General features: G+C 46.0%; 1 protein-coding gene across 1 annotated transcript in view; it reads right to left on the reverse strand.

Annotated features, from left to right (window-relative positions):
- Positions 1–22,936, reverse strand: part of DNAJB4 (DnaJ heat shock protein family (Hsp40) member B4) — a 33,466-nt gene that overhangs the window by 4,130 nt on the left and 6,400 nt on the right. The window contains exon 2 of the mRNA XM_082265329.1: positions 11,323–11,897. Coding sequence (XP_082121455.1) covers positions 11,323–11,897 — 575 coding nt within the window. The remainder of the gene's footprint in view (positions 1–11,322; positions 11,898–22,936) is intronic.

Here is a 22,936-nt window from a genome sequence, read left to right on the forward strand (position 1 = left end):
GGTCGGGGGGCGCTGGTGGCTCCCAGTGCTTCAAGCAGAACTTGCAGACATTCGGGAACTGTTGACGTAATTTCTGGGTGCTCCGAACGCGTGTTACGTCCGCCCACCCAGCTGGGAGTGTCTCCAAGTTCTGCAGGAAGCACTGGGAGCCACCAGCTCTCCCAGACCTCTGGCCACATACAGAACTGTATACTGTACACCAGCGGCTTTGGAATTGCCCCAGAGTCCTTAACATTGTGAGTGTAATTTTTTTAGCATTAAAACTACTGCTTGTATATTGCTAGTACAGCGCATTGCGAAAGTATTCGGCCCCCTTGAACTTTTCGACCCTTTGCCACATTTCAGGCTTCAAACATAAAGATATAAAACTGTAATTTTTTTTTTGAAGAATCAACAAGTGGGACACAATCATGAAGTGGAACGAAATTTATTGGATATTTCTAACTTTTTTAACAAATAAAAAAACTGAAAAATTGGGCGTGCAAAATTATTCAGCCTCCTTAAGTTAATACTTTGTAGCGCCACCTTTTGCTGCGATTACAGCTGTAAGTCGCTTGGGGTATGTCTCTATCAGTTTTGTACATCAAGAGACTGAAATTTTTGCCCATTCCTCCTTGCAAAACAGCTCGAGCTCAGTGTTGGATGGAGAGCGTTTGTGAACAGCAGTTTTCAGTTCTTTCCACAGATTCTCGATTGGATTCAGGTCTGGACTTTGACTTGGCCATTCTAACACCTGGATATGTTTATTTGTGAACCATTCCATTGTAGATTTTGCTTTATGTTTTGGATCATTGTCTTGTTGGAAGACAAATCTTCGTCCCAGTCTCAGGTCTTTTGCAGACTCCATCAGGTTTTCTTCCAGAATGGTCCTGTATTTGGCTCCATCTATCTTCCCATCAATTTTACCCATCTTCCCTGTTCCTGCTGAAGAAAAGCAGGCCCAAACCATGATGCTGCCACCACCATGTTTGACAGTGGGGATGGTGTGTTCAGGGTGATGAGCTGTGTTGCTTTTACGCCAAACATAACGTTTTGCATTGTTGCCAAAAAGTTTGATTTTGGTTTCATCTGACCAGAGCACCTTCTTCCACATGTTTGGTGTGTCTCCCAGGTGGCTTGTGGCAAACTTTAAACTACACTTTTTATGGATATCTTTAAGAAATGGCTTTCTTCTTGCCACTCTTCCATAAAGGCCAGATTTGTGCAGTATACGACTGATTGTTGTCCTATGGACAGAGTCTCCCACCTCAGCTGTAGATCTCTGCAGTTCATCCAGAGTGATCATGGGCCTCTTGGCTGCATCTCTGATCAGTCTTCTCCTTGTATGAGCTGAAAGTTTAGAGGGACGGCCAGGTCTTCGTAGATTTGCAGTGGTTTGATACTCCTTTCATTTCAATATTATCGCTTGCACAGTGCTCCTTGGGATGTTTAAAGCTTGGGAAATCTTTTTGTATCCAAATCCGGCTTTAAAATTCTCCACAACAGTATCTCGGACCTGCCTGGTGTGTTCCTTGTTCTTCATGATGCTCTTTGTGCTTTAAACGGACCTCTGAGACTATCACAGTGCAGGTGCATTCATACGGAGACTTGATTACACACAGGTGGATTCTATTTATCATCATTAGTCATTTAGGTCAACATTGGATCATTCAGGCTCCGTTCACATTATAGCGTATGGATCACGGGCAGAACCGCCGCGGTTCCGCCCGCGATCGGGAGATTATTGCAAATCGCGGGACGCCTGTGCGTTGCCCGTTGATTTGCAATAGACCCCCAAACGCTGAGCGATGTTGCCTCGATTTCCGCCTGCCGAATCGCGGTAACATCGCGCAAAAAAAAATCACGGGACGCAATACAACCAAAAAAGTACAAGAGCTTCTTTGGAGCGTATTGCGTCCTGCGATTTTGTTTGCGCGATGTTGCGCGATTCGGCAGGCGGAAATCGCGGCAACATCGCTCGGCGTTTGGGGGGCTATTCTGGAGAGAGTTTGCTGCACTGAAATTAAAGGGGCTGAATAATTTTGCACGCCCAATTTTCAGTTTTTTATTTGTTAACAAAGTTTGAAATATCCAATAAATTTCGTTCCACTTCATGATTGTGTCCCACTTGTTGTTGATTCTTCACAAAAAATTACAGTTTTATATCTTTATGTTTGAAGCCTGAAATGTGGCAAAAGGTTGCAAAGTTCAAGGGGGCCGAATACTTTCGCAAGGCACTGTAGGTCAACATTGGATCATTCAGAGATCCTCACTGAACTTCTGAAGAGAGTTTGCTGCACTGAAAGTAAAGGGGCTGAATAATTTTGCAAGCCCAATTTTTCAGTTTTTTATTTGTTACCAAAGTTTGAAATATCCAATAAATTTCGTTCCACTTCATGATTGTGTCCCACTTGTTGTTGATTCTTCACAAAAAATTACAGTTTTATATCTTTATGTTTGAAGCCTAAAATGTGGCAAAAGGTTGAAAAGTTCAAGGGGGCCGCATACTTTCGCAATGCACTGTATATCAAGAAAGAGCTCGCAAATCAAGGCAATGTTTTAAAAAAGCGTTGCTCGTCTTTCAAAATGCTCGTAAACCAATTTTTTACTGTACTAGCCTATGTGGATAGAGCTATAATATTGAAAACAGAAGAAGTATGTCTTGGGTTCTGTAAAGCTCACCATACATTATATAATCTGATTGTACAATCTCCTTTAGATCTACCATCAACTATGTAGTGCAAGGGCCTGCCTGATTGGATACCAGAATGATTGGATAGATGGTGTGTCTTCCTATGGTTTGTTTTGGAAAAACTAAAGGAGATCGTACAGAGGTTGTATATTCAAATTGTATAGTGTATAGCCTCCTTTATACATCTAAAATTAACTAGTTGCCCTTTCAGTGTCATTAATTGTTAATGGTACACCAAACACAGAAGAAAACACACAGTTTTCTATGTGAAAAAAAACGCAGCGAAAAAACTCGCAAACCGCAACACACCAAAATGTCCAATGAGCTACTTTGCCACATGTAGAGCAGGCCATTGAAATCAATGGGCTACCCTATGCGTGTCACAGGTAAAAAAGGCCAAAAAGCATAAGCTCCCACTACTCTAAATGTGTGAATGGGACCTAAAAGTGAATTGGTTTGTTTACACAAGAATAATGAGGCTCCCTTCACGTCTGTGTGTTTCTGAACGCACGGAAAACTGCACAGAAACTGCACACTTTGGCTTGCGTTTCAGAAACGCACTGAAAACACACCAAAACGCATTGTAAAAAATGTTGTATTAAGTGTGGTCGGTGGCCTGTGGTCTGTCTGAATGTGCTCTAAATTAAAAAAAAAAAAAAAGTTCTGGAGCTTTTTTGGGGTGACTGCTGTGCATAGGGCATGTGACATGTGAGTTCCTGCTAGGCAGAGATGTGAACGGGGCCTGACAGCTGAGTGTCTCCATCCCCTCCCCCCTGTGTACTTGTATAAAGATGGCCATATACTACGTAGCACCCTCCTAGATCGGTGCTAGAGAGAGGGTATAGTTTTGGATCTTTTCTGCTTACCAGAAGGATGGCCAGGTAAATCTATATTGTTTTCTGCCTACCAGAGAGAAGGATCTGCTACTGAGGTCGGCTCAATGTGTTCAGGTGACGCCCAGTTTGTCTGAAGTGTTTCACACTGGTCCAATAGTGGGGCATATTGGACAGTGGGAGGAAACCTCACTAATTGACTGACTGATTGGCAGAGGAAAGTGCCTCGTTGCATGCTGGGATACTGTATAAATGCAAAGAGCACATGTACTCGGGGTCTTTCAGCTGGAGAGCGGAGTCCCGGAAGGAGGGGGCGGCTGCCTCCTCCTCTGTAGAGGTTTTCAGGTGGTTGACCTGAGGGCCTAAAGAGTAGAGAGAAACTGAACCCGGAGGTCCTGCAGACCTCACCCCCTAGCTGCCACCCAGTGTTGTATCTTGGCATAGGCCAACAAGGCCCAGGCCTAGGGCGGCACTTTGCAGGGGGGCAGCAAAAAAGCTGCACCCTGCACAAAAAAAAAAAAAAAGCCTCCTCCCGGCTCCCGCACAAAAAGGGTCTCCATCAGCTTGCACTACACTTTTAGTATAATGCCAGTCTTATGGGGCCAATTGGCCCAGAGGGCAGGATCCAGGAGGGAAATCAGTCTGGAACCCACATAAAGCGGTCACACTGCTACCTGCCGCTATGATAATACAGGTGGGTGAGGACATTCGGACAGACCGCAGGACACCGACCACACTTAATACAACTGGTCCAATGGCCCTCAATGCTAATAAGTGTGGCACTGCAGCCTAATGGTCCGCCTACCCTCCTCTGCCCCCAGGTATGGCAGGCTTCATGTCAAAAATATAATTTCCATTTCTTTAAACATCCTTGTCCTTGAGCGAGCATATTGAATTGGATCATATACAATTAAGACTTAATTGTATATGATGGCAATAATATTTTGGACCTGCTTACCTCATATGTGCTATCGCAATATGTCACTGGATTATTAAGATTACTCCTATCTAATAAGATATTTGGACTTGTGTTTGCTGCCACTAATTATTTCACTTAATTGTATAATGACTATGGACGTCCTAGTCATTATACAAATAAGTGACATATTCCTATAATTACAATCAGTGGCAGCAAAGTCCAAATATCTTAGGCTGCACTAATGGGCAATGATAGGCTGTACTGGTGGTCACTGATGGGGCTGTACTGATATGCTGCACTGATGAGGTTGCACTGATGGGCAGTATTAAGGCGGCACTGATGAGGCTGCACTGATGGGCACTGATACACTGTGGTTGTGGTCTGTAGTTTAAAGATGACAGAGCGGGTCATAAACAGGAAGGGGTGTGGCCCTTACAGGAAGGGGTGTGTCATATTTTAAATTAGGGGGTGTACAAGTTTAGTCAGGCCTAGGGCAGCACAAAATCTAAATACACTACTGTTGCCACCAGGCGAGCAACGTACCCATACGTTGTTTTGTCTGTACGAGCCACATTGCTGCCGTATATATACAGTAAGCAGTCGGCAAGTGGCTATTACAGGTGCGCAATAGAACGACGATTCAAGCGTGCCCTTAGGGGGCCGGATGCATCATAAGTCTCTATGGGAATGTTAGTGTTAAAGATTCTGCATTTGAGAAGGTCACCTCTACGGAGAAGGCAGTCTCACTGTGAGTATGTAGGATGTGTAGTTGCTATGTGCTCACCCTTTTCATTTGCAGGCTTTTGGAGGATCCTTGGGCCTTGAGAGGTCATTCACTGTCCATTTCATGTATATATGTACAAACTTTATTTTTAGCATAGTCAGTTAGAATATTCAACCTTTTCCTGTCAGGCAGATATTTTTTGTTTGGCGGGGGTGCATTGGTCTAAATGCACCTAGTAAAGTCCTATGTGTAAATTTGTAAATATTGTACAGGAGAGATTTATATTCACGTAATTTATTGTACCTACTGGCCATATATAGGGTATGCCCCATGGCCCTGTACATATTTCCCTTTTCCCCCTTTCCAAGTGTGTGGGATACTTCTTGTAAATTTTTGTACAGGTACTTTTGTAGGGGCGGATGCCCAGAGCCAGTGAGGACATTACTCAGTTTGGTGGGGGTTGGATGTAGCACCCTCCTAGGTAGGTGCTAGAGAGAGAGTATAGTTTTGGATCTTCTCTGCTTACCAGAAGGATTGCCAGGTAAATCTATACTACCAGAGAGCAGGATCTGCTAGTCAAGTCTGCTCATTGGCTCAGGTACAGCTCAGTTTGTCTGAAGTGTTTCACACTGGTCCAATAGGGAGGCATATTGGACAGTGGGAGGAAAAATTAGTGCACATGCGTTTAGTACAGCTCTGGTGATTTGGCAGAGGAAAATGCCTCAGTGCATGGGATACTGTATAAATGCCAAGAGCTCATGTTCCGGGGTCTTTCAGCTGGAGAGCAGAGTCCCAGAGGGAGGGGGCAGCTGCCTCTTCCTCTGTAGAGGTTGCCATACGGCCTCAGGTAGTCGACCTGAGGGCCTAAAGAATAGAGAGGAACTGAACCCAGAGGTCCTGCAGAGCTGACTGGCAATCTTCTGGGACCTGTGATGTGTCCCAGAAGATTGCCGGGAGGGAGGGGGAGAGGAGAACTTCCGCTCGAGCTGCTTAGGCAGCCCGAGCGGAAGTGGGCGCAGTTACCTGTCAAAACTAGATACCTGCTCCCCCGCAAAAAAACGACATACCAAATGTGGCATATCAGGGGGTCAGGAGGCTTTAAAGCAGAAGTTCCACTTTTGAGTGGAACTCCACTTTAATAAAAGAGTTGTCAAAAACTCTTGTACTGTCTATACTCACTTTTACACTTTTTTGGTGAATAGGTAGGGGTACTATGTAGCCAAAACTCATTTACATAGGGGGGAGCGGGATATGGGGCCCCCTTAGATTCCGATAAGCCCCCCGGCCCTCACAACCACAGCCCAGGGTTGTGGGGAAAAGGCCCTTGTTGCCATCAATATGGGGACAAGATGCTTTGGGGTGGGGGGGGGGGGAAGAGCCTCTCCTTACCTCAAAGCACCCCCCATGTTGAGGGCATGTGGCCTGGTATGACTCAGAAGAGGGGGTGCCCGCTCGTCCCCTCCCTTTCGTGACCTGCTGGGCTAAATGCTTGGATAAGGGTCTGGTATGGATTTTGGGGGGACCCCACACCATTTTTTTTTAAATTGACCCAAAGGGCTTGGTATTGATCTGGGGGGGGGGGGGGCATGCCCTTTTTTTCCCAAATTCTTATGCCGACAATTTTTTTTATTAGATCCAGCTGTCAGCAGTGAGTGCGGCGCCCAACTTCCAGGCCCGTTCCTTTGCAACCAGCTATACAAAGTGTGTTAAAGTGAAAAAAACAAAAATGCATCTGGTGCGGTTCCATTGAAGTCTATTACACGCAACGCAAAACGCAATTTGCTGTGGCAAAAAAAGTCCTTGACCCTTTCCAAAAAAGCACTAGTTTAAAATCGCATACATGTGAACGTGTTCTATAGGAAACCATGTTAAATGGACTGTAGTGTGTTTCTGCAAAGTGCAAAATGCACTAAAAAAATTGATAGGTGTGAATGTAGATTAAGTTCACCTTTTGGAACATGTTACATATTCCACCTGCACTCAGAGTAGAACATGTAACACGTTCCAGCTCATTAGCATGGAATCTTCTCCTTGCACCCGCTGTCACTTTTCGAAAACAGCGTGGCCATGCGGGGCTCCACCAACAAGGCCGCGTTATTCATTCACATTTTCCTGTGACTAAATGAAGTCCAAGTATCAACATCCAACGCGGCTGACGGCTTGAAGTTCTCGGTGAACTGAGGGTGCTGATGAGCGCTCTCGTAGTTCATTCATAAGCCCTGCAGCTTTCAAACAGACAGCCAATATGAAGGTACGGGCAGAAAGCTGCAGGGCTTGTCTGCAGAAGCCTGGCATTGCACCCCTGATTACGGGTCTTTAACCACTTGCCGACTGCCGCACGACTTTTTACGTCGGCAGTCAGCCCCTCACAGGCAGAGCGACGTAGAGCTACGTCGCTAGCCGCCTGTAAGGGTTTTGGGACCGAGCGAGCGTCGCCGGATGCGCGCTCCCGCTCTGTCACGGACCCCCCCACGCGTGTGCCCGGCGGACCCGATGTCCGCCGGGCACTCGCGATCGTCCGTGACAGCGGGAGAAAGGCAGACAGCTAGTGTAAACAAAGCGGCTTGTCAGTTCTCCCCTGTGTAGGAATAGTGATCATACGGTTCTACTATGTAGGACCGTTGATCACTGTTCTTACACATCAAGCCACAGCCAATCACAGTTAGAAACACGCCCCTAGGACACACTTAACCCCTCCCTCTCCAATACAGTTAACTCCTTCACTGCCAGTGTAATTTTACAGTAACAGTGCATATATATAGCACTGATTACTGTAGTAATGTCACTGGTAACCCCAAAAGTGTCAAAAATGTCAGTCAAGGGTCCGATCTGTCCGCCGCAATGTCGCAGTCCCGCAAAAGAAATCGCAGATTGCCGACATTACGCGTTAAAAAAAAAACAACAAAAATGACAAAAATCTTTCCCTTTGTTAGTAAACGCAATAACTTTTGCGCAAACCAATCAAAATACGTTTTTTTACGATTTTTTTTACCAAACATATGGTAAAAAAAAATGGCCTAAAGTGTTAAAAAATTTAGATTTTTACATTTTTTTGGGGGGAATTTCATATAAAAAAATGTGAAAAATATTGTTATTTTTGCAAAATTTACGCTCTTTTTTTGTTTATAGCGCATGATCAAAAAATTGCACAGGTGATCAAATACCACCAAAAGAAAGCTCTGTTTGTGGGAAAAAAAGGATGCCAAATTCGTTTAGGTACAGCGTCACACGACCGCGCAATTGTCCGTTAAAGTCACGCAGTGCCGAATCGCAAAATAGGCCCTGGTCAGGAAGGGGGTAAAATCTTCTGGGGCTTAAGTGGTTAAGAATGGGCATGACACCATGTTCCCCCATTCCTTACTAAATGGGGAGCATTTGCCAGATTCAAAGCTGAGACATACTGCATGCTTATGTTTAACCCTTGATAATGTCCAGCTAACATAACATGCCTGTGTCTATTGCTATTCAGATAATCATTTGGAACCAGTCAATAATCTGCAGACATGCATAAACCACAAGGACATATAAAACAAAACCAAAATAAACAGTCACATTCCCTGGTTTCACTACCATTGTAAACCCTTTATAAACTATACTACAAATGTAGCCTTTGTAAGCAGTGCATTAATTGTAATTAGATCAGTTCAGGGTGTGTTAATTAACTCTCCATATTTTAGCTCCCAGCAGCACGTATCAGAGTTGCTAACCCTCAATGAGAAAAACATGGTGGGGGGGGGGGGGGGGGGATTCATAATGGATATCTACTTCCCCTTTGGAAATCTATTGGCCGCCATGCCAAATTTGTTGGTGCTTGCAGCTGGTTCATTTACCTGTCACAGACATAAGATCATCAGACCATACAGCATAGACAATAGACATCCTTGTAAAAGGTGGATGCATGGCTTTATGGTGGTACTATACAGCAGTGGTCCTCAACTCCGGTCCTCAGGGCCCACTAACAGGCCAGGTTTGCAAGATAACTAAATTACATCACAGGTGATCTCATTTGCTGCTCAGTGATTGCAGTATTCTAGTCTGCATCTCCCAAGGTAATACTTAAAATCTGGCCTGTTAGTGGCCCTCGAGGACCGGAGTTGAGGACCACTGCTATACAGAGTCCAATTAAGAGAAAACCAGCACAGCAATCAAGAAATTCTGAAGCAGGATCTACCAAAATCCCATATCAGATGTAACTTTTTTTGATGATATGGGACTTCATAAAATCTTGCTTCAGAATCTACTTAGTATTCTGGTTTTCTCCTCGCTCGCTAGGTACATGAATCTGTTGATGCTGGGCCAAAGTGTTCGTAATGGATGCTCCTTCCTTGGTATGCTCCTTTCCTCTCTGACTGGCCACTGGGCCCATCACACTGACAGGCGCAGGGTTTTGTAGTAGCGGTGGGCAGAGCCTGATTGGCAACAGGGAGACTAGTTCTCCATCAGGTCTGCCTGCCTGTTGTTTGACAGGGCATGACAGTGGGAGGATGAATAGCCGCTGTTCAGTCCGAATCCACCCATTGCCATGCGCCGTCAATCAATAGTTAGACAGAACTGATGCTCTACTACTCTCGCAATTCTCCATCAGGCTCCACCCACTCACTGACACGGATCATTTCCAAAATATGGGCATTGTCATAATTAGGTAATGACCTCCCACTGACACCAATGATGGGGCACAATTCCTCCCACTCACACCAATGATGGGGCACAATTCCTCCCACTCACACCAATGATGGGGCACTATTCCTCCCACTCACACCAATGATGGGGCACTATTCCTCCTACTGATACCAATGATGGGGCACTATTCCTCCTACTGATACCAATGATGGGGCACTATTCCTCCCACTCACACCAATGATGGGGCACTATTCCTCCCACTGACACCAATGATGGGGCACTATTCCTCCTACTGATACCAATGATGGGGCACTATTCCTCCCACTGATACCAATGATCGGGTACTATTCCTCCCACTGATACCAATGATGGGGCACTATTCCTCTCACTGACACCAATGATGGGGCATTATTCCTCCCACTGACACCAATGATGGGGCACTATTCCTCCCACTCACACCAATAATGGGGCACTATTCCTCCCACTGATACCAATGACGGGACACTATTCTTCCCACTGATACCAATGATGGGGCACTATTCCTCCCACTGACACCAATGATGGGGCACTATTCCTCCCACTGACACCAATGATGGGGCACTATTCCTCCTACTGATACCAATGACGGGGCCCTATTCCTCCCACTGATACCAATGATGGTGCACTATTCCTCCCACTGATACCAACGATAGGGCACTATTCCTCCCACTGACACCAATGATGGGGCACTATTCCTCCCACTGACACCAATGATGGGGCACTATTCCTCCCACTGACACCAATGATGGGGCACTAATCCTCCAACTGATACAAATGATGGGGCACTATACCTTCCAATGATACCAATGATGGGGCACCATTCCTCCACCAACTGGGCAAAGGCGTTATGTAATTTTTTAAAATCCGACTGATCACCAAGCTTGAGACATACAGTAGTCTTTTCCCACTAACACTGGGGCATTTTTTACTCCCACTGGCCCTTTGTTTAGAAAGCTTGGAGACCCCTGGACTTGAACATCCTGGGAATACAGTTCCTTTCTCGTTTACATTTACTTTCACAGGCAGAAAGAAGACAGTTGTGCTAGAATCTCTGATATGAATTGGGCTAGCGACTCACCTGGGACTGATTTACACTTGCGTTTGGGGAGCAGTAGAAACAGGTGGCTGCAAAGGCAGCTGTACGGGGTTTTATGGATGCAGCAGCGGCCACAATGCTTTGGCCGTGATGGCATTACAAAACAGCAAAAATTAACCCCTAGTCAGGTTTGGAGGGCAATGCTGCTCACTGCATTCATCGCAACCACACAATGCACATGATAGCAGAATGGTTGTGCTGGCTTTACAGGGTTAAAATAGGCAGTGAGGAGTGACATAATGCCATCTCACCGCCTGTCAAACGCCCTTCTGAAAGGGCAAATTCCACTCTGAAGAGGGCTACCCAAAATGTATACGGGCCCTACGTGAAGCAAGGATAGGATCATTTTTTTTTCACGCTGTTCACAGTAAAATGTTTTGAAGTATAAAACGTCAGAATGGAGTCAAAGCAAAGTCTTACCTCTTTCAGGTTGATCTGTAAAGGGCAGATAATGTTGGAACCATCCCTCTTAAAATGGGTGTGGGGTTTGTCTTTAATAACAAAGACTACATCGGCAGGAATGGTCATTGGCATCTCATCTCCCTCCTTGGGGAATGTGATTTTGGTGCCTTCTTTCCACCCCTTTTTAATCTCAATAGTAAGGATCTTGTCCTCAGCCCTCACACTTCTTCCATCGGGGTTCAGTCTCTTCCTGGAGATTCTCATCCTTTTAGTGCACCCATGATAAATCTCTTCCAGAGACACCCTGAGCTCATGAATGATCGGTGGGTCCTGCTTACGCCTAATCTGGTTCCCCACCTGGTTCTTCTCTCTCGGAAAACCATTCATGCCGAAGCTAGCAAATGAGTTAAATGGATCGCCGTCCAGCTCCATGTCCTCATCTTCCCGGCCCCCACCCATTCGCCTCCCGAAAAACATTTCAAAAGGGTTTGCTCCTCCAAAGAATGCAGCAAATGTGGCATGAGGATCTCCGTGGAACGTGTAGTGAAAGTTTCCTCCATGTCCATTTTGTGCATTGGGTCCTCCTTTAAGCCCTAAAAATAACAAGTATGAATATTTTTACTACAATATTAAAGCAGAACAATACTGCATCTGAGCATCACAAACCAAAAACACTGTTTAATTATTTTGTAAAATTCAAAGCAAACTCCCCCATCTATCCATGTTTCCATGTTTAAAGCGGAGTTCCGGGCACAGAAACTATTTTTCAATAAACATACCCCCGGGACAGTCAGGGCTAGTACATTCCACAATGGCTAGCCTCTGATCTGTCCCAGTTCGCACTTACCTGCAAGATGAAATACTCACTTATAAAATTTCTTCCACAGCGTTGCCATCTCTCTTGTGGGCAGCTGAAGCCGGCGCGGTCCTCTTCTGTGTCTTCTTCCGCGTCCTCTTCTCCCAGAATGCGCCTGCACCGCCCCCTCTCGTCACTTCCGGTGCGGCGCCGCATTCCTCCACAGCTTCTGGGCATGCCCAGAAGCTGTTTAGCAGGGGAATGCGACGTCGCCCCGGAAGTGACGAGCGGGGCCGGTGCCGTCGCATTGATTCCTGGGAGCGATGACGTTCAGCTCCCAGGAATCATCGTGAGACAGGAAGTGACGGCGGAGCCGCGGCGCTGAGGGAGGAAGTACCCTGAGGTGAGTATTTTCGATCTTCAATTACAAGGTGAGTAAAAAAAAAAAAAAAAAAAAAAAGAACCTAACTATCCAATTCCTTTTCAGGTGATGGAAAACTAGCGGACGGGCACAAAAAAAAAAGATCGATTTTGTGCCCGGAACTCCGCTTTAAAGTGGTTCTAGAGGCTCAATAATAAATAATTATTAAAGAAAAAAAAAACACATTATACTTACCTGCTCTGTGCAATGGTTTTGCACAGAGCAGTCCTGATCATCTTTCTGTGGGTCCCACACAGCAAGCCCTACGGGGACAGTGCTACATTAACATGATATAGTTTCCTATCTATTTGCTAATGCTAGCAGCATGAGGATTACAAATGTAGCACCCTACAGGTAGGTGCTAGGTAAATTTATATTGGGCCTTGTCTGCCTAACAGCAGGGCTGTGATTTATTTGGTTAGGGTGTCAGGGCTTCCAGATGTGCCTGCTGAGGGGAAAAGTATCCCCACTGGCTCCTGTGAGAGGCTTCTCATAGGGCAGTGTGGTGAGCCCTATCAGGGGACACATCCCAACTTGTAACTACCAAAGAAGGCAGATTAGGCTGCAAAGGATTCTGGGAGTGGGTATAAGTTTGGGGGAAGTGCGTGGCACGGTGTCTTTGGCAGGAGAAGAGTCCCAGGAGGGAGAGTACGGCTGTCTCTCCTCCTGCCTGAGGAAGAGGATGTCTCGGGGTGTCACCTGAGAATCCAGAGAGTGCTGAGCTGAGCTGAGCTGAGGGGATCCGGTGTGCCGAGAACCTGCAGAGCGTGAGAGGGGTCCAGTCCCAGGAAAGCCTACACAGGTCGTGAGTACTGAGGATTGCCCCTGGGGGTCTGCCAGAGTCAGAGGGGACCACTCTGGAAGAGGTTCTGGGATCCAGTGCCAGCTAGCAGAAAGGGGGTATCTAGGTTGAGGACCCTGAAGTTACAGAGGGGGGTACATAGTCAGTGAACCCCGAAGAGTTCAAGGTTAAAGGGGGCACCTGCAGTTGGGCCCTGAATTGTACAGAGTGTGTGAGTTGAGAGTTGCAGCTTTACAGAAATCTACAATGTACTACCTCAAGCCAGTGCAAGGCAGGAGGAAAGTATTCAGTGAATTTGCAGTACAGCAGTGTCAGTAATTCTACAATTCACAGTCTTGGGTCTTCTGGACTTATTGTCGAGGATCCAGCACTTCTATCAAGCTACAGTGTGTTCTCAGTGTTAAGGAGCGTTGGCTGGCGCCAGCTGGCGTCAAGGAAGCGCCAACGGGCATTTTTCTAGGATTAAGTCTCAAGTGTAACTAGTTAAGCCTAAAGGAGTATCCCACTCATTCCCTTCTCCCATCCCCTTTTCTACAATAAAAACCACAAAACCAAGATGCTGGAGTTGTCCATGTCTCAGTTCTCACACCCAGGGTCGCAGCTCACATGGGCTGGAGAGGTAACCGGTAACAATGGCAGACCCACATCAGGCCACAGGCCTGGAAAACCTGCTACACAAATAATCAATGTTGATTGGGAGAGTAAAGTTCCAATTTAATAATTAGTGGTTTACATTGGTGGATAGTGGTGTGATTACTGCGCGTCAATGTTAAAGTGGTAGTATCCCGCTTTTTGACACTTTTACCTACAGGTAAGCCTATAATAAGGCTTACCTGTAGGTACAAATAATATCTCCTAAACCGACACAGTTTAGGAGATATTTGCAGTGCATGCAGCCGCTCGCGCGAGCAGCGCATGCGCTCTGAAGGTCCGGGGGGACCTTCAATTATGTTTGCCGGGAGCTTGCCAGAAAATCACCGCAATGATTGGCCGGAGCCGTCTCTTCCGGCCAATCACCGCGCCGGAGCCGCCGAACCCAGAAGAGACGGCGAGGGATCATGGCAGCGCCCGCAGCGATGTCCGGGGGTCCGTGTCGGGGCTTCGTTCTAAGGTAAGTTACACATAATGGGCTAGTATGCGATGCATACTAGCTCATTATGCCTTTGTCTTGCAGGTTTTTTTTTTTTTTTTTAGGGTTTACAACCGCTTTAAAGTATAAATTCAATACTGCTCATCGAACGTGACAGGGGGGATCATTTTTACCATGGCATGTGTATACCCCTGTATGGTAGCCTTTGCATCTTAGGGGGGGCAGATTTGGGGGATGGTAAAAACCCAACCTAACTGCCTGTTTTTATCACTCTCCAAACGCAAGTATAAACTAGACCCTATTGCCCCATACACACGTGCAGATTATCTGCAGACTTTTGTCTGCAGACTTACCAAAACCATATAATATGAGGTCAAACCTAAACACTTTCAATTTGTATGCAATCCGGCAGGCCCTTGTACTACATAGAAAAGGTAAGTCTGCAGACAAAAGTCTTCAGATAATCTGCACGTGTGTACGGGGCATAAGGCTCCATTCACACCTGAGCATATTGTTTTCAGGCGGTTTTTGGGGTTTTATTCAGGCATTTTTTGGGGTTTTTGTTTAGGCATTTTTTGCAGGTGTTTGGAGGCAGGCATTGACATCTAACAAAAAACTTAATCTGCCAAAAAAGAAGCTTGTGTACTTTTTTGAGCTTTCGGGTGTTTTGCTTCTGGAGACAAAACGCTCAGATGTGAACAGTGGCCATTGAAATGAATGGGATTTCGCTTGTTGGGCATTTTGAGACTTCAGAGATGAGCCTTTTATGAGCTGAAATACGCCCAGGTGTGAACAGGGCCTAAGTGCCGGTGGTTCACATATGTGCGGCTGCGGTGATCGCATATAATATCGGAGCGCACTGCTCCTTCATTATATGCGATCGGGTGTGCGGTGCAAATTCAGCCATACACTTTGTATGGCTAAATTCGCACTGCACCTGCAGTAAAGTCGCACATGACCCTTTTTTTGAGCCGCATCAGGATCGGATCGCACAGTGGTTCACACTTGTGCGATCCGATCCTGTGCGAACTGTAAAGATCGCACTGCGATATGCGATCAAACTGAGGGTGTCGTTGAGATTACATTGTCACCCCCAGCGTATCGCATATGGCAGTGTGAACTGCCAAGGGTGCGTTTGCGATGCGGGAACAGGCTGCGAATTCGTAGCCTTCCCGCATCGCATAAGTGTGAACCGAGCCTTAATCCTCGTACAAACGATCAGATTATTGTTGCATGCTAGTCTCATATGGAAAGTGAAGAGGTTACTTTCATACGAAAATTCTCGTATGACAGAATTCAACTTCAGAAGTGATGTCATGTGTTGAATTGTTTTGCATGTATTCTTTCGTTTCTGAGCATGTCTAGTCTTGCTCTTATGATTTTTTTTGGACGAAAACTGTACTAATTAAATGAAAATCGGACTTTGTGTTCACAAACGATAAAAATTTTATAGCCTGCGCATCCAATTGTTGTTGTCCGAAAATTCGTAATCGGCTGTCGAAACCACTATACTAACGATCCGAAAGTCGGCTTTTTGGATGAAATTTTTGGATGAAATTTTACTTCCGATTTTCGTATCGTGTGTACGGGCCTTAAAGAGGAAGTAAACCCTCCTCAGGAAGTTGTACCTATAGGTAAGCCTATGATAAGGCTTACCTATAGGTACTGTAAATATCTCCTAAACTTACACCGTTTAGGAGATATTTACCTTTAATGCAGCCAGTGACGTCACTGGCGCATGCGCTCTGAAGGAACGGCTGATCGTGCCGTTCCTTCAGAGCCCCGTGCCGTGACCGTCGGCTCCCGTGCGCGTGCGCGGGAGTGACGTCACCGCGGCTCCGGCCAATCAGATGACCGGATGCCGCGATCCCGGAAGACGGGCGACATGTCATGTCGCCCGTCATACAGGTAAGAGAGCGGCACGGCGGGGGCTCGTTCTAAGGTAAGTATTTCATAATGAGCTAGTATGCGAAGCATACTAGCTCATTATGTCTTTCTCTTGCAGCTTCTAAAAAAAAAAACATTTTTTTAAATGAGTGTACAACCTCTTTAATGCACCTCTCAGCTCCAGGTTTGGGGCGTCAAAAACAGATTTTAGTGGGAGTTCTGAGCTGCCAACTTAATAGCTTCCCAACCGTCCGCCGCAGTTATACTGCAGCAGGGTGGCCCTCCTGAGCGAACAGACGTAGGTATACGTCCATAGCGTCTGCAGCTAGGGGGCGAGCGCGCGCTGCTGGCAGCACGCTCCCGCCCCCGCTCGTCAGCGGGGACTCCGATGCACGGGGCAGGCGGCTCCGATTGCCGCCTGACACCCGCGATCGCTCCCCCCTGAGAGAGAAGAACGGTCAGCTGTTGTAAACACAGATGACCGTTCTTCTCTCTGGAATGATTACAGAGCTCCTGTGATCCTTCTATATAGGATCACAGGTCTCTATGATCATTTCACAAGCCCTACCCCCCATACAGTTAGTAACACGCCCCTTACACATTACACATTTAACCCTTTGATCATCCACAGTGTTAACCCCTTCCCTGTCAGTGTCATTATTATAGTAACAGTGCATATTTTTAGCACTGATTACTGTAGTAATGTCACTGGTCCCCCCCCCCCCCCAAAAGTGTAAAAAATGTCAGTTAGGGGTCCGATCTGTCCGCCGCAATGTCGCAGTACCGCAAAAAAACGCAGATCGCCGCCATTACTAGTAAACAAGAAAAAAACAATAAAAATGACATAAATCCCATAGTTAGTAGACGCGATAACTTGATTGGCGCAAACCAATCAAAATACGCTTATTGTGATTTTTTTTTTTAACCAAAAATATGTAGCAGAAAACAAATTGGCCTAAAATGTTAAAAAAAATCTTATTTTTTTTTTTTTTTTTTTTTTTTTTTTTTTTTTTGGGAATGTTATATAGCAGAATGTGAAAAATAATGTTTTTTCTTTTTCAGAATTGTTGCTCTTTTTTTGTTTATAGCGCAAAAAATAAAAATCGCACAGGTGATCAAATACCACCAAAAGAAAGCTCTATTTGTGGGAAAAAAGGACATCAATTTTATTGGGGTACAGCGTCGCAAAACCGTGCAATTGTGCGTTAAAATGACGCGTTGCTGAATCGCAAAATATGGCCTGGTCATTAAGGGGGGCAAATCCTTCCGGTCCAGAAGTGGTTAAACAAGTCCCCGGAACAAGTATCTAAGTGGGGAGAGTGATGGTAAAGGTATGTAAATGCATTGCAGGGTGCCTAGTACAATGTGATAGGAGTGAGTTGGGGGTCTTTTTTATTTTGAGTTTCATACATCTGGCTGACTATGACTGCAAGGCTACAGACAAAATGGAACAAGTGGCTTCGGTCCTGGCATTTCCTAGAATAAACAGTGAGTGGGTGGCTCTGATGGACGGTTGCATTCCAGAAGCATCAACTGAGTGAAGCTTTTTCTGCAGCTCCCTGTGTGCAAGGTAAATATGTAAGGGCTTTGCAAAGCAATCGCTGAGCTGTCTGAAGTGCAACATAAAATAAATGATTCCTGATTAGCAAGCTGCTGCTGTATAGATGGTTCCAAAGTTTATGAAGCAGGACAAGCAACACATGGTAAAGCAGGAGGGAAGTACTGAGAAGAAGCCATTGTGTAATATTTGCTTAGTACATTCTTTGAAGGTAGTTAAAAAAAAAAAAGATCATCAGACTAACGACAAGGGCAGGGCAAGCAGATCTTAGGGCTTGTTCACAAAAGCAGCGTTGGGCTGCATGTCCCTGTGCAAGAACAAGGCGAAAAGCCTTAGGCTCCTTTCACACGGAACAGAGTCCATTCTGCTCAGCGGGGATCGATCCGCCAATCCCCGCTGAGCATGCAGATGACAGCTCTGTCTCTGCTCTGTGTGCGGAGCTGTCAGATCCCCGCTCTCCTCTATGGGAGATCGGATGAGAATAGACTGTCTGTCTGTTCTCATCCGATCCGATCCTCCAGACGGATGGAAAATAGGGTTTCCGTCCGTCCGGATTTCACGGACAGGATTGGAATCGGAAAGCAGCGGGTGTCAGCAGAGATGTCTCCGCTGACATCCACTGCCCCATAGGGATGCATGGAGCATCCGATCAGGTCCGCCTGAAAAACTGACAGGAGGATTGGATTCCCCCTGTGAAAGGGGCCTTATGTCCTACTTTTTTTTTTTATACCAATGAGTTGCGTTGGTGTGTTCCAAAAAAAAAAAAAAAGATAAAAAATCATTAGGGCTCTTTCACACACTGTGTCCGTCAAACGGACTCCGCTTTTCTCAGCGGGGGATCGATCCGCCGATCCCCCGCTGAGCAGAAGGATGACAGCTGTGTCTCCACGCTGTGTGCAGAGACACAGCTGTCAGTTCCCCATGCATCTCTATGGGGGAAATCGGATGGGAACGGACCGTCGGTCCTTTCTCATCCGATCCCATCCGATCCGCTGGACGGATGGAAAATAGGGTTTCCATCCGTCCAGATTTGACGGATCGGATCGGGTCGGAATTTCAGCGGACATGTCTCCGCTGACATCCGATGCCCCATAGGAATGCATGGGGGGACCGTTCAGATCCTCCAAAAAAACGAACAGGCGGATCTGAACGGTCCGCCTGTGTGAAAGTGGCCTTAAGATCCGGTTGCATTTTACATTGCACCATGCTGCAGTGCATGGTAAAGGCATAGACATGGGGTTTTTCACTGTCAGTGCCGGTCCACACTATAGCGATGTCAGACATCGCATGTGATTCGCAGCGCACTGCTCTGTAAATCACATGCAATGTCTGTGCGTTTGCGAGTTCAGCCATACAGATTATATGGCTGAACTCATCGCATTTGGACCAAAGTCACACAATATACAGGGATATTGGAAATTAATATCGTCACTGACACACACACCTACACAGGGTGAACTGGATGGACTATTTTCTTGATTCAACCTTAAAGTGGAGTTACATTCATTTTAATAAGTTTAGATGTATGTAATCCCCTTAAAAAATACTTTTACCAATGGTGATTTCAAAGCCACACTGGTGGGAACCAGGGCTAATTGAGGAAGCTGAAGTTGGAAGCTGATTGGTTACTATGTACAGCTGCACCAGATTCATGCACCAGTTCTAGTAAATCCCCCCCATAGTATACTAATGGGCCATACACACTATACAATTGTCTTTAGATTTTTTCCTTCAGACTTACCAAAACCATATAATATGAGGTCAAACCTAAACACTTTCAATTTGTATGTAATCAGGCAGGCCCTTCCACTACATAGAAAAGGTAAATCTAAAGGAAATCTGACAACAAAAGTTGTATAGTGTGTATCCAGCTTTACCTGCTCTGTGCAGTGATATTGCACAGAGCAGCCCCAAACTTCCTCTTTTGGGGTCCCCAACTGGAGCTTTCAGCTCCACCTCTTTTCTGTGCACCACCATAGGAAGCCGCTTTTTATGGGGTGCACCTGAGGGTGAACTTCTGAGGTTTTGTGCATCCATAGACATACACAGCATAGCTCAGCCCCGCCCCCCCGCTCCCTCCTCACAGAGTTTTACTGGCAGCAGCCAACGGCTCCTGCTGCTGCCTCTGTCCCATGAATGCAGGGAGAGACAGACCCTTCCTGTTCCAACATGACTGTGCACCACTGCACAAACCAAGGTCCATAAAGACATGGATGAGCGAGTTTGGGGTGAAGAAACTTCGAGCCAGGCCTTCTTGTCCACATCAATGCCTGACCTCACAAATGCACTTCTGGAAGAATGGTCAAACATTTCCATAGACACACTCCTAAACCTTGTGGACAGCCTTCCTAGAAGAGTTGAAGATGTTAAAGCTGCAAAGGGTGGACCAAATCAATATTGAACCCTACGGACTAAGACTGGGATGCCATTAAAGTTTATGTGCGTGTAAAGGCAGGCATCCCAATACTTTTAATTATGTAGTGTATTTCCTAATGATTCATTAGGTGTGTATTAAAGTGTATGTTTTAATGACTGGTCCACTAAAAAAAAAAAAAAATGTGATCTGAACTGTATGCTATTCAAGCACAGCCTGCTGGCAGAAATCGCCATTCCTAGGACAGTGACTGTGCTTTCTTCAAGCTTAATTTGGATATTTCTTAGATGCAACTCCTTGGCACAACACTGCTGCCTGCAATTACAGCTATTAGTCCTGGAATTTTATGACCTCATCATCTGCATTCCTAGTCTCCTGGGCTCAGAGCCAAAGGAAGGAAGTTCATGCATGTATTATATAGGAGTGGTGACATCATCCCTATGGGTATTGTAATGGGGTGCTTAGGGGCCCTTTTACTCCCGCCATAGACTCCAGATGCATGGAGTTTGTGTGTTCTCCCTGTGTTTGTGGGAGTTTCATCCAGCTGCTCCTGTATCCTCCTACAATCCATAAAAAGCTGTACAAATCATTAGTAAGACCTCATCTGGAATATGCAGTTCAGTTTTGGGGACCAGTTCTTAAAAAGGATATCAGGGAACTGGAGAAAGTGCAGAGAAGGGAAACCAAACTGATAAGAGGCATGGAGGAGCTCAGCTATGAGAAAAGATTAGAGGAACTGAATTTGTTCTCTCTTGAGAAGAGGAGATTAAGGGGGGATATGATCACCATGTAAAAATACATAAGGGGTCCATATAGTGAACTTTAGGCTACATTCACACCTGAGCGTAGCGTTTTTCGCGCGTTTTTTTACCGCGATTTTACCGCGATTTTTGCTGCGTTTTTACCGCGATTTTACCGCGATTTTTACCGCGATTTTTGTGCAGGCGTTTTTAGATTGAATACAGATCAATGGAAAACGCCTGTAATCTGCCCAAAAAGAAGCTCATGTACTTTTTTGAGCGTTGGGCGTTTTGTATACAGCGTCAAAACGCTCAGATGTGAACAGGGGCCATTGAAATGAATAGGATTTGTCTTGTTGGGCGTTTTGAGAGCTGATCCTAGAGCAGAAAAACGCCCCAAAAACGCCCCAAAACGCCTAGATGTGAACGGAGCCTTAAGGTCAACACAGAGGACAAGGGGGCACTCTTTACACCTGGAGGAAAACAGATTTTATCTTCAAATACGGAAAGGTTTCTTCACTGTAAGAGCTGTGAAAATGTGGAATAGACTCCCTCCAGAGGTGGTTCTGGCCAGCTCACTAGATTACTTTAAAAAATGCCTGGATTTTTTCCTGGGTGTACATAATATAAGTGGGTGCTAATATTTATAGGTAAAGTTGATCCAGGGAATATCCGATTGCCTCTCAGGGGATCAGGAAGGAATATTTTTCCCCTGCTGGAGAAAATTGGATCACGCTTTGCTGGGGTTTATTCGCCTTTCTCTGGATCAACTGCGGTTATAGGATTGTATGGTTGGGTTTTCTTTACTGTTTTTTTTTGTTTTTTATTGGTCAAGCCAGATGGACTTGTGTCTTTTTTCAACCTGACTAACTATGTAACTATAATGGGTTAACCACTTCCCGCTGGCCCTATAGGCAAATGACGGCGGGAAGGTGGTTACATTATCCTAACCGGATGTCATATGACGGCGGCAGGATAATGTGCTCTAGGCGCCCCCAGGGGGGCGCGCAGAGCTGTGATCGGTGATGCGCCGTGTCACTCACCGCATCTCTTATCTCGGTAAGGAGCCTACTGACTTAGGCTCTTTACCATGTGACCAGCTGTGTCCAATCACAGCTGGTCACATAGTAAATAGGAAGAGCCATTGATCCGCTTTCCTCAGTTCGTGCTGACAGGCATGAGTAGAGGAGAGCTGATCTGCAGCTCTCCTGACAGGGGGGGGGGGGGGTCTGCACTGGTAATCAGAGCATTGATTGCCAGTGCAGACCCGTGGGGGGGGGGTGCCACTAGAATCACGAGGGATGCCCACCCATGACCCCAGGGATGCCCACCATGGCCACCAGGGATGGCAATAAGGGCTCAGGGAGACCTCCAGTGCCCTCCCCATCAGTGCTGCCCATCATTGCCATCTATCAGTGCTGCCCACCAGTGCCCATCATTGCCATCTATCAGTGCCGCCCACCAGTGTCCATTATTGCCCACCAGTGCCGCTTATCAGTGCCCATTAGTGCCCATCAGTGTCACCCATCAGATTTAGATCAGTGCCGCCTATCAGTGCCCATCAGTGCCGCCTATCAGTGCCCATCAGTACCACCTATCATTTCCCATCAATGCCGCCTATCAATGCCCCGCAATGCGGCCTATCAGTGCCCACCAATGCTGCATATCAGTGCCATCCCATCAGTGCCACCCCATCAGTGCCACCCCATCAGTGCCTGTCAGTGCGGCCTCATCAGTGCTCATCAGTGCAGGAAAAAACATATCTATTTACAAAATTGTATAACAAACAAAAAAAACGTTTTTTCTTTCAAACTTTTCGGTCTATTTTTATTTGTTTAGCAAAAAAGAAAAAACCTTGCGGTGATCAAATACCACCAAAAGAAAGCTCTATTTGTGGGGAAAAATTACATAAATTTGGTTTAGGTACAGTGTTGCATGACCGCCCAATTGTCATTCAAAATACA

The sequence above is a fragment of the Pelophylax lessonae genome (genome assembly GCF_965119305.1).
Source record: "Pelophylax lessonae genome assembly, chromosome: 8".
In the NCBI taxonomy this organism is placed as follows: domain Eukaryota; kingdom Metazoa; phylum Chordata; class Amphibia; order Anura; family Ranidae; genus Pelophylax; species Pelophylax lessonae.